Source organism: Rhea pennata, chromosome 1, assembly GCF_028389875.1.
Source record: "Rhea pennata isolate bPtePen1 chromosome 1, bPtePen1.pri, whole genome shotgun sequence".
Taxonomy (NCBI): domain Eukaryota; kingdom Metazoa; phylum Chordata; class Aves; order Rheiformes; family Rheidae; genus Rhea; species Rhea pennata.
This window is the reverse complement of record NC_084663.1, coordinates 187,218,702-187,230,852: the sequence shown is the minus strand read 5'-3', so window position 1 is coordinate 187,230,852 and position 12,151 is coordinate 187,218,702. Positions and strand designations below refer to the sequence as shown.

Here is a 12,151-nt window from a genome sequence, read left to right as displayed (position 1 = left end):
CCTCTCATAAAGGCATTCATCAGAGCAAGGAAAATTACTAAAGCATTTCATATATATAACCAACTTGCAAACCCCAAGAGAGAGGAGTGACAGGGACCAGGCTGACATCTGGGTTATGATGCTGCTGAGGAAAGCAGAAGAGAAGCAGAAGAGGTGGGATATACAGCTATTCACCAGGGGGGCTGAAAGGAATACAATTCCTTTACCTTCCAGTGTCATCTAGGAGGTTTCGTAAGATGGTGGGAACAACACAGTGCTTTTCTATGGGCAACAGGGAGGTAGGAACCTCAAATACAACCAAGAATACCTGGCTGAAAGTCCAATACAGAAGAAAAGGAAAGGTGGACTTCTCTCAAGTCTGTTCACTGGTACCTCAGTGACAGAAAAGCCCCCAATAACCCTTATCTTTCATATCTGCTCCTGGCTATTCAATTGTGCCACAAATAGAGATTGCCTGGATAAAGGCATAGGCAGAGCTTAAAGAGCAAGTGTGCATTGTGGTAATGTATTAGAGGATAACAGTTCTCAAAGCTGGAGAATTTGCAGTCATTTTCCTTCCTTGAATTTTCAGTCAAGTCTACAGGTGGCTTGAAAATGTTGGTTTTTAAATGGAAAAAATGTCCACATTTTCTAACCAGACTTGCTTCATATGCTCATATATAAAACACACACAGAGTTGTCAAGCTACATTTGTCCTGGCAAATGAGAACTTCAATTTTTTAAAGTTGTGTATATTTCGATTCTTGACCACAGTTTAACATCAGTGTACTTTTTGTTACTTTTTAAATCACTGCAGTGATTAATGACAGTAAAAGTAACATACTCCATGTGTTTACTTTGATATGTTTCACATGAACATGTTAAAATATACATACTAAATGTGAGATTTAGAATTTAAAACAAAAAGCAAAACAAAAGAAACCCCCAAAGGAACTTTTAGCGCTCACTTGCTCTGCTTTCTTCATGAATAGATTTATGAACACTGGGAAGGAGTCCAGCTGAGCCCTAAGTTGCATCTTGTATAATGTGAACAATTAAGTAGACAGCCCTTCCTAACGTAGCTGTTTTTAATGAAGTTCACATCTTCATTTAGTTGACCTGTCCTTTTCCTAATCTTCTATTAACACGCTGAATGTATCCATCCCAACTCAGATGGGATGATACCTCCATGCAAGGAGCGCTCGATGCAACAGAGCCAAGGGCTACGGTGCCCCCCCACCCACTGCCTTGCTGATTCTCTGCCTTCCCTAGGCAGATAACATCCCCCTGCCCTGTGCAGCACCCCCCCAGCCTGACAGAGATTCCTCCACTGTATATGCAGCCTGGCCCCGCAGCTAGCATGGCTCAGCCAGGGGCCCTGGATCTCCATGTGAAGAAAAGACAGCTCTGCCCAGTTAGTTCTCCCCTCCTTCTCCCAGCTCATCATGGTTCATCATGACGCAGACAAAAGCAGCTCCTACCAGTTGGCCCCTAACAAACACAGTCCAAGTTGCAGCCATCAGCCCCAACATCTCTTGTGCACGGGATCAACGTAAATGTCACAGTCTTCATGCAGAATGGGCACACACAACCATGCTCTCACACACGTATCAAGAAGCGAAGCGGTCGGCAAACACAAACGGTGTTTCTCCAAGTTTCTTGTAATCTCAGTTTTCCTACTTCATTTCCAGGGGCAGCTGAAGTATATTTTCATTAGAGATTGGCCCTTCTAAAAATCAAGTTGGCAAATAAAAAGAGACAACTAGGAGAGTGCCTGCTTAGAAAACTGGATGCAATACCAATTTGGCTTCATGAATGAAGAAGTCTCTATATATCTGAATTTAAAGATTAGGAAAATGCTGAGCAAAAGATTTTTGGAGTTAGGTGCCCAAATCCTTTCCTGTGTGTATTCTGTCCTTCAGCCAGGAAAGGTAAGTGGATTTCTTTAATGTCATTACACTTATCAGCCTTTGTATTCAGGCAAGGATATTTTATAGCTAAATAAACAAAGACTTCTTAAAAAGTAGTATTGTAGCAATTTACCAGTAAAACTAAGAGTTAAACTACATTTTTTTTTTGAGTTTTAAGATTAACAGGAAGATAAGAAACAATCCTACAGAAAATAAGCATACCAAAGGGAAATACAGGAAGAGCTCTTTTGTTAAATCCTAAAGGAAAACATCAGATGACTGCCATCACACTTACTACAATAGCTACCACAGCTCAGCCCTGGGAAATGTGCTTCATCCAAAGAAATAATATGTGACAGTGAATATGATCTTTATTACAAAACTTTATAGCCTCTACCAACTGTCTTGCAGGTAACACAGCCAGCACAAGTTAGTTTATTATCAGATAAGACAGCATGCTTTTGTACTAGGACATCATTCACTATAAGGATACAAAAACTGATATAAAGATAGAGAGAGGCTCAGTTAATTCTGTCCCAAGGAGGCACCTCAGTTGGTAGGCAACTAAATGGCCAAGGAAAACAGAAACTTCCAGGAGGCAGCTGAACCCAACAAAAGCCTGAATCATCCCCTGCAAGTACATGTCTCCCTCTTACAGATACCTTCAGCAAGGCAGAATGAATCTGGGCCACAGTACTGCCACAGCGACACCTGAAGAGGGAGTTCTGATGTAAACCCAGTGCAGGACAATTAAAACACTGTCAACATGGGGCTAATACTAATGTATAACTTGCTTTAGTTATAGTTTACTATTTATTCTTTATTAATCAGATTACACTAAGGCCGTTTAAAAATGTGGGTGATAGATCCATCAGCTGTAATGGAGTCTACAAAGGGAACCTCAGAATCCTGAAGCTGAGTTAAAGAGACTATAAAAGCTTAAAAGCAGCTTTCCACTACAAAAAAAGGAGGAAAGCCTATCATATTTCGTGGAGGTCAAACATACAACCAGGCAAATTCCATGAAATATATAAACAGAACAAAGTGAAAATGAACCAGCTGTCAAAGGATCTGGCAATAATTTCTTCCACAATGGATAGATACAAGGCATTAATGAACCTGGCTATTGAAAAAAAAAAAAAAAAAAAAAAAAAAAAAAAAAAAAAAAAGCATTAGCTGGTATTGCTACGTGAATAAACAGGAAAAGAACATAAAACTCCCACTAAGATCTATGAAACTGTTACAGATGATGCAAAGTCTATTCACCTTTTTTAACGGCTTACAGAATACTATATATAACAGACTAATATCACATTATATGAAATTCCCATGCAAAAAGCCGCCAGACATGAAAGCAAAAAGGCTGTAAATAACTGTCTATTGCATAAAAGGAAAAAACCCATTGAGAGTACAAATTTCCCCACCACCATCACCCTGGAAAAAAACAGAATCATTTAACAGTCTGGAAATATAAAGTTAAGATTTCATTTAAAAACAGATATTAAACCATACGTCACCTACACAAGTCTTTTCCATTCCCTCCTGAACTTCTAGTTGTGCACAAAAGGTGTGTCAGACGGAGACATTATGATAGAGCTTATTTAATGGACATTGTATGGAAGACTTTAAACTACATAGTCTAAAGCTGTAGATGTTAGATCTAATAAATTCACTTTATTTATGTTCTTTGTAAATTCAGCGAACTCTTAAGTAAATGATTTTAATTCTGTGCCTGGGTTAATGATATATGAGCAAGGTGTCCTCCATCCTACACCATATCCTGGTGCACGATGAAAATTAATTAATAAATCCAGTACTTTTTATCATCCAAACTTTAACAATTTCTTTAAGTTACAAGGTAATTATGTGTTAGTATAATGAATAAATTCAGATATGCATAGATTTAGGATGCAGTTTCACAACTGACTTCAACCAACCTAAGACCACACACCATTAAAACATGTAGTCCCTACCTCTTCTCCCTCCCCATTGCACACCTCTTTTGCTTTCTTTCAATCAAAGCTAGCAATCTTATGGACACATGACGAACTGGATGAGTTCACTGATCCAGCTAAGAAGTAACCAGTCACAAAAAAGAAGTACTAATTTTCAGCCAGAACTGTAAGCTATTCTGACTCACCATATGGTTACATGATACAGGAAATAACCCATGCCGGGGCAGATGACATGCAAAATAACTTACTCTTGATATGACAATGGTGTCTTTCAGCTTAAGCCGATCAGACAGCTAGATCTCACCTGACTTTAAAGAGATGGGAAAGCAAGTCAGCATACAAAACTATACTGTTGCTTCCTTGTCTCACAACACTTACATTATATAAAATAGTACACAGCTTGATTACCTCTGCAAACAGCAGGGGCGAGGTGGGGGGGGGGAAGGAAATTTTCAGGTGCTTACATACAAATGCACGTGCACCCCCTTGCTTCTTGGAAATGTTGTCTTCTCAGTCGTTACTCAATTATGATTCATTGCCGGATGTTATCTGAACACCTCATGCTTTCCTTGACCATACTAGCTTCAGTGAAAGGGGACTTCTACAATGCCTGTTGTCAAAGCTAGAATGGTTGTCAGGTTAGTAATCACAATTTTATTTATTATTTACTTATTATTTGATGCCATAAAACAAATAATGTTTAATGTGGTGTAAGTTACATCCCTTAAATTCTCAGTGCCTCACATCTCACCTGGAAATCCTAAAACATACAATATATTGCCATTTAAAAATGGCACTAAGATCTCTATCCTGAGCAAAAATTCACAGAGAAATGCTACCAGATGCTTTGAGTAGTCTTTTACTCCTGTACACAGCTAGCTTTTACTCCTGTGTGAGAGCCTCCTTTGGCTTCATCTTATGCTGGTACATAGGCCAAAAAACATGCTCATGGTCTCACTGGCAGCAATCGACAGTATTAATTCAGCAATTATCGAAATCAAGATGATAGGTGATGCAGGCGTTTGTGCAGACTAAAAGAGAGGTCAATCTTGAGAAGTTCAAGCACAAGCTATCACTTGAAGGATAAATACTTCAGACTTCCCTTCTCAGTATTTATGGGGTCAAAACTGGTGCAGCTGTATTACTGGCTGAATCAGCCCTATTCCCATGTGCAGAGAGGCCTAAGTTGGCATAACTTGGTCTGTTCCAAGCCAGATGGCAGAAAGCAGAAGTAGGAGATGGTGTTACACATTAAAACATCTCTTTTCAGTTATTTTATTTGCTCTGCTTCCTTCTGGCTCCTTAGCTTGCCAGTTATATCTGCTTTATATGCATCTGAGCTCTGTACACCCTTTTAAGAGATGACATATAAGAAATGGTGCAAATTACCTGCAGGCAAAAGGCTTTGTTTAGGAATACAAATGCCAGTTTAGGGGAAGGTTAAGTAAAATATACCAACAGAGTGATAACTTTTAAAATAAGAGTATTCACAGTCATTTTATTAAGAAGCTCTACAAATACATGCATATGTATTCATACAATCTTTGTAATGTTTTAAGTCAGCCATTAAGTACATATTGCTTTGTTGCAAATGTTATTTCAAAAATCTTTACCTAATTTATTCTGGAACTATTAGTGTTCAAGTGCCCAGCTAAATTTTGACATTCATTAAAATTTCTGAATCAAACTTTCTAACAGCCTTGCAGTCTATTTTGTAGCATGTAAATTGAACTAATTTTTGTAATATTAAATAAAAGCATGTGTCAAAATGTTTTTAAGTGCAAAGTGCAAGAATGGAAAAGAATAAAAAGTGTCAACGTAAGGCTTTAAAGAAAACTACATTTTATGCATTATGTATTCTAGAGCTTCTTTTAATATGACATCTTCTCTCAATATGACCCAAAATTGCTAAGTCAAATGCTTCCTCTATTGTTGCACAGAGACAAAAGTTCCTTAGTCTCATTTAAAAGCACTAAGGATTAATTTAATGCATGCTGATGCCCTATGGTTTGGCAATGCGGTCCATTTATTCCTGCCTCCATCTGACTTTTGGCATATATGAGATTTGCTCAGAAAACTTGCCAAGTCTCATGTGAAACTGCTCTTTTTATTTTTAAATGAGTAATTCCTAAAAATAATAGGATTGTTAAATTTCCCTCCCCCCTTCCAATGCCATTCAAATACATTCATGTTACATAAAACAATAAAAAAAACTAATGAATTTACTGTTTAAGAAAATAGCAGGCTGAAAATCTACATTTGTCTAGTTTGGAAACTAAAGGTTGAAATTAATTTTCAGTCTGCAGCTAACCCCTACTTCTTTTACTAATACAGATAAACAGGGAACAAATTAAGTACAACAGTCTTAACCTTAGGTGTAGAATGGAACAATCTTAGCAAATTGTCTTCAGTCGCTGACCTCTTTGCTAAAACTTGCAAAGGTTATAAACAGTTCCAGTTCTGACACAATACCTATCCCTGAAAAACATTATGGCAAAGAGACCGTGCTTCATACACATCCTGTTAAGCAGCCAGTGTGTGATTTTAGTTGCTATTGGTAAGACTAATTTGAAGCCACTACGTCAAAAGGGACGTTTGTTATACACAGATCAGATTTGTTATACACAGACCAGGTCTATGTCACACACTGATTTCATCACAGTATATGAGGGTTTTGTTAGAGCCACTACTCTTAGAACCTGACAGCTAGGTGGGATCTGAACAGCATTTCTTTTTCTGAGGAAAAATTTCTAGTCCTTACGGCTTCAGAAAAAAAGCTTCAAAATGGTAGTTCCACACGCTCAATTCCACAATACAAGTAGAAATATCCATATGCACATAAAAAAGTCATTGATCTAAGTAGTGTGATTAAAAAAAATACTAAGCAAACACGTAAAGAATGTCTTCTATTAAAGCATGGCATTAGCACTTGTCTAGCCATGAGATGGCCAGGTTCTAATCCTTAAGAGTCATTTTTTCTCCTTGTATCTATTTACCAATACAACAAGAAGCTTCACCTTATCCAGGGTAAAGGGGTCTTGGATACATAGATAATTTAACAAACCTGCTTATCTAAGTGCTACAAGAAATGCAGAAGAGCAGAGTCTGGAAACTCGAGGCACTCACTAGTGATAACCACATAGGTCCTTCAGGACATATTAGTACTTTGATATCTCTGTACAATGGCTCCTCAGGAGCTCCAGATTCGGGAGGTCTTCTGAGCTGTCGACACCAACTAGCCTGGACAAAGCAAGTTCAGATCCAGTTTTCCAGCCAAGCTAATAAAATCCCCTGGAACATGGAGCACAGTGCAGAAACACTCAAGTGGGTCAGCACAGAGCCAGCTTGGGTCCATAAGGACTTATTAGCTCAGACACTGTCTGAAAGCAGCTGCACTGCAGAGCTGGTCCTGGAAACAGCAGAGATGTGTTAACATGGCACAGCACTTGAACTAATAAACCCTGTTAGTGCTGAGCTGAGTCTGCTCTAGGCCAAATCTGGTGCCTGTATTTCTACAGCATAGTTAATCTGCAACTGCAGAAACTGCTGAAAGAGTGAACTCTAATTCTGGCCCAGCATGCACAGCTCTACTCTGACCTTTATGCCCAAGTTTTCTGTTCTCATCACCTCACTCCATCTACTACATACCACTCTCCCCGATTGTTCATCCTTTTATCTCTTGACTGTTGACCTTTATTTCTCAACGTTCTTCTAAATGTCCGTGATAAGACTGCACAATGTACACTGGTGGCTCCCGGTCTTTCAGAAGTGATTATCACAGCCACCACCTTCTTCTTCTTGTCCCATCCTCTCCATCAGATTGATGCTTTCTAACTCTTCTGTTGCTGACTCTCAAGCCAAGGCTGCCCCCTTCTCCCTGCCCTTGGCCTTTCAATCTCTAACATGGGAACAATTACACCTATAAAAACTAAATAAAAAGATGGTTGCATTGATATAGCAAATCATCCTGCCTCCATGGAAAAAGAACTGTATGAGCAGCAGTATCAGTAAAAACTACTACATCATTACATCTCTCACCAGGGGAAGCTACCAGTTCTAAGAGTAAAATCTGCTATTTCTCCTTAAAACTGCTTACCTGCCAGCCCACATGTGAGTGTCCAAGGTTCTTCTTCTTTCCCCTTTCCTATTTGCACCTCCCTTGTGCGACTGCCCCGTGCCATGCAGGCCTGAAGGTTTGGGCACAACAGAGGGCTGGTTGCTAAGGCTGCTACTGATAAGAACTGTGACAGAGGTTCTTTCCTTGCCATAGGAAGGAATTAAGGTAGACAAAGGCAGACTGAGATGAAGCACAGGACATCTGGCCTGCTGAATGGACATCAGCTCTGTCAGCTCAGGCACTTTTACTCTCATTTGAATCATCACTCACCTCTGTAATCCACACAAAATACTCCCTGAGCTGTGTGTTTTGTAGCTCTGTCCTGTGTGTGGCATGAGCTGGACACCAGTGGTTAAAGTTTTAGAGTACTGGAAATATAATGATACAATTAATCATTTGTAACACAAAACGGTTGAGTCTGACCTTCTAGAATTTTTCAGGAAGGTTGGAACTGTATATATTGAGCAACCACTCCAACTGCGTTATTCCTCTAGTTACAATCAAGACTCTAACAAAGACCATGGGCAATTCCATGTGGCACAGGAGATCCTTGTTTTTGAGCTGATTCTAGAACACTGAAATAAATATAAAAATAAAAAATCAGAACTAACATTGAAATTCATTTTCTCAATCATCAATCATGCTCCAAACAATACACCAGCAATTTATTATCTACACAGTATGATGTATTGTATATATGTGTAGTGAAACAAGGAAATAAATAATCACTTTATAGACCTCAGTCCTAAAGCACATAAATAGACTTTGCTTACTTTCTAAGGAAGATTAGAAAATGAAATCTACCTTTTTTCGAGCTGCTGAGTTGCAAGTATCAACCCAATGTTGCCAACTGTGGAAGTCTAAAGGAGAAAAAGTACTTTACCTTCTTCTTACATATGATTTTACATCTAGTTAGGTGTTTCTATATGCCACATTAGCAGCAAAACCCTGGCTTTACACTTCTGTAAAATCAAGAGATCCATTTTCAGTCCAGTGGCATAACTACAGGATCAGAAGAGCAAAAGCATTGTTCAAAACTCCAGCCATATCCTTGCCTTGTTCTAGGAAGCCACTGTTGTGCTTTTGAAGGTTTAGGGGACTGAGAAATACAGATACTTAGGGAAGCAAGTCCACTCCCATTGCTTTGATTTTATACTGACAGACCTCAGAGTCTGAGACTAAGATTTCTAGTCTCTTTGCAGAACTAGTCATTATCTCCAGCCATACAGGAACTTTTGAGATGTCATAAGCGGAGGAAGATGAATGACACAGCTAAGTGGAGATTCCATTAGGTCGTGTAGGATGGTACAAAACATTATTGACCTCATAAGCTGTTCTGGTAGGCAGAATATCCAGTGAGTAGTTACAAGCTAATTTAAGGATTGAAACTGGGGCCTTAAAATACTCTTTTCTTACACGAAAACTATCACTGGAGCTTCTTGTGTAGCACTAACAATGTTATCTTTCTCCTTCTTCACATTATGCTCAGGATAATTGCCACAGATACAAGATTATAAACACACTATTTAGGTCTACAAAGGTGTTGATAGACACCTTACCTTTAGTACATGGTACTAAACTTGCACCCAGAGTCAGATATCACAGGCAATTATTTACAGAAGTCATTCTTACGCATGTATATAGCATAATATCATGCAGAAATTATGATTACTATGGATTGCTGAATGAATAAAAATTAACATCAAACAAAAAGCTTTTTGCCTAAATGTAAAGATACAAAAAAGCAACTTTGCCCATCTTATTTTCCTAAAGAAATCAGGTCTTCCTATTACAAATTCAGCTAAACAACAGAGAATTGAGATTAATCAGAAAATCCAGTTTAGAAATGCAAAACCCTGAAAGATGAAACATATAACTTTAAAAATCATTAAAATCATTCAATCTATTTCAGCTCAGCAGACCCATTCATTTGATAGCAAAGTTTCATCAGCAGTTGAGCTATGAAGTTACTGTTTGCAGTTTTTTTTTTTATCACTATGTGCTTTGAGGTTCTACTAAAGCTTAATAAACTTTCTTACAGGTCTGGGGTACTATATAAATTTTTCAGAGCTGCGCTAGCATAATTGGTAGTACAAACTGTCTGGCTTTAAGAAAGTTACAAGCTCTGGCTCCAATCCTGCAAACACTTAAGAATTTAACTTAGTGCATAGAACCGACTACTTGTGCTTAAGTTAAGCATATTTGCAAATATTTGCACAGTATGGACATCTGTTCACATAGCCTGTCACCTGAGACAAGATTTAGCTTTAAATCCTAGAGCAGAGAATCAATATTAAAAAAAAAAGAATTCCTCACTTATAAATTCCTTTCTTAGGCATCAACCACGTCAGATACCAAAAGGGTGGAACAGAAAAGTTAAAACCAGAGGAAGAGAGGAATCAGCAAATCATAAGAATTGGTTCTGGTGCTCATGTAACTAAAGAAGTCTGGTTTCTGAAGGATGCGTGTCTCAGTCTTGAGCTCCTGCCTCATTTTAAACCCTTGCTGAACTAAGCTCATGCCATACTACATATGGCCCATTTTCACAGCTGCCTTTTTCACAAAGCTCTAAAATACCCCTAATAGACCTCCTCTTTATCAAATTTGATCGAAACTAGCAAAGAGGCTCAAAAGTTTTCAGTGGTGTAAGAAAAAGGCACTGTTCAAAGCAGACCCATTGATAATGCAACTGGGTAAGTCGCGTTTCCTTAAGAATATGAGCTAAAAAAACCCTCCACCTTTGACATGCCTCTCTCCTATTATTGGCTTGGAGTTTGAACATGTCCCGCTTTGCTCATACTCTTTAACACAAAACCTTTTGTGGGCAGTGAATTTAGAATTTTAAAATCTGACGCTAGACAGAAACAAACATAAAGGAGGAAAGGCAACTTCACGTTTATTCAACACCAAGCAAGAGAAATGCAGCCTACACAGTGCTTAAGGCCTTGTGTCCATCACATCCGCAGAGCTGCTATGTGGAGCGCTGCTTGTTTAGCCTGTAAAGAGATGAGCGGATCTCACTCCGGATCAGGATTTACAGTTTCCAAGGAATTTGTTTTAAAGCTGATGCTTAGGGCAGTAAACCATTTTCTCCGGGAAACACAGGAACGGACAAAGAGGGTGGAGGTGAGGCAGCCAGCAGCAAGGAGACAGCGGCAAGGCTCCTCGAGGGACCTGGGTGACAAGACTGCTCTCGTACAGCTCGTCTCTCCAGGCTTCCCAATGCCGTTTGCAAGCCAAGGGCCAGCTGACCTTTGTAAAGCCCCGCTACCACAGAAAAACACAACGCCCAGATGCTGTGAGAGAAACGGCGTCGGGGGAGGAGACGCTCTGTCGGGGCTTGTGTGAGGGCTCTGTCACAAGACGTCCGTGTCACACCAGGACCGGGGCCGGCTGCACACAGCAGCCTGGAGACCGGCGCCAGCCCTGGGAGAAGGGCGCCCATCTCCTGCCCGAGCGACGGCCCCAGCTCCGCCGCGCGGAGCGCGAGCACCGCCGGGGCCAGGCAGCGAGGCGCGGAGGCGAGCGAGAGAAGCAGCGCGGCGGCAGAGCCTGTCCCGCCGCCGAGCCCCGCGGGTTACCTGGTGCAATGAGCACCCACTGGCCGGGGTGCGCGTCCCTGGGACGCTGCTCCGCGCCGTGCATGCTCCGTGCCCCCCGGCCGCCGCCCGCGCTCCCGCCGCCGCCGCCGCCGCTGCCGCCACAACATGGCGGCCGGGGCGGGGCCGCGCAGCGAGAGGAGAAGCGGGAAGCAGCGCCGCGTGCCCCCCGCGGCCGCGCGCCACGGGACCCGGCGCGCGGCGGCGGGGCGCCTCCACGCAGCGAGAGGCGGGGGGGGGGGGGGGGGAGGGGAGCGGGCGGCAACGGGCCGCATAGAGCGCTGCGGCTGCGCTGTCGCTTCCGCAACCCCGTCCCGCTCCCCGGAATGGTACGAGCCGCTGCGGGCGGGAACGAGGCCGCCAAAGCTCCTCCCCAGGCGCTGCCGGCGGTCGGCTGGCCGTTGGGCGCGTGGGCGCGGGGAGGGGTCGCTCTGCCCGCAGCAGTGCAGCGCCTCGAGGGTGATGGAGGGGTGGCAGCGGAGGCTGGGAGAGCTGGGGCAGTTTAGCCTGGCAAAGAGAAGGCTCAAAGAGGATTCTTGTCAATGTGCATAGATACCTGAAGGGAGAGTGTAAAGAGGAAGGAGCCAGACT

The 12,151-nt window shown here is 41.6% G+C and overlaps 1 protein-coding gene across 2 annotated transcripts in view; it reads right to left on the bottom strand.

Moving 5' to 3' along the window:
- The window catches only part of RNASEH2B (ribonuclease H2 subunit B), a 46,200-nt gene extending 34,533 nt beyond the window's left edge, over window positions 1–11,667 (bottom strand). For both annotated transcript variants that reach the window (XM_062567056.1, XM_062567055.1), the window contains exon 1: window positions 11,543–11,667. In XM_062567056.1, the coding sequence (XP_062423040.1) occupies window positions 11,543–11,606 (64 nt within the window). In that variant the 5' untranslated portion in view covers window positions 11,607–11,667. The remainder of the gene's footprint in view (window positions 1–11,542) is intronic.
- Between the last annotated feature and the right edge of the window lie 484 nt (window positions 11,668–12,151).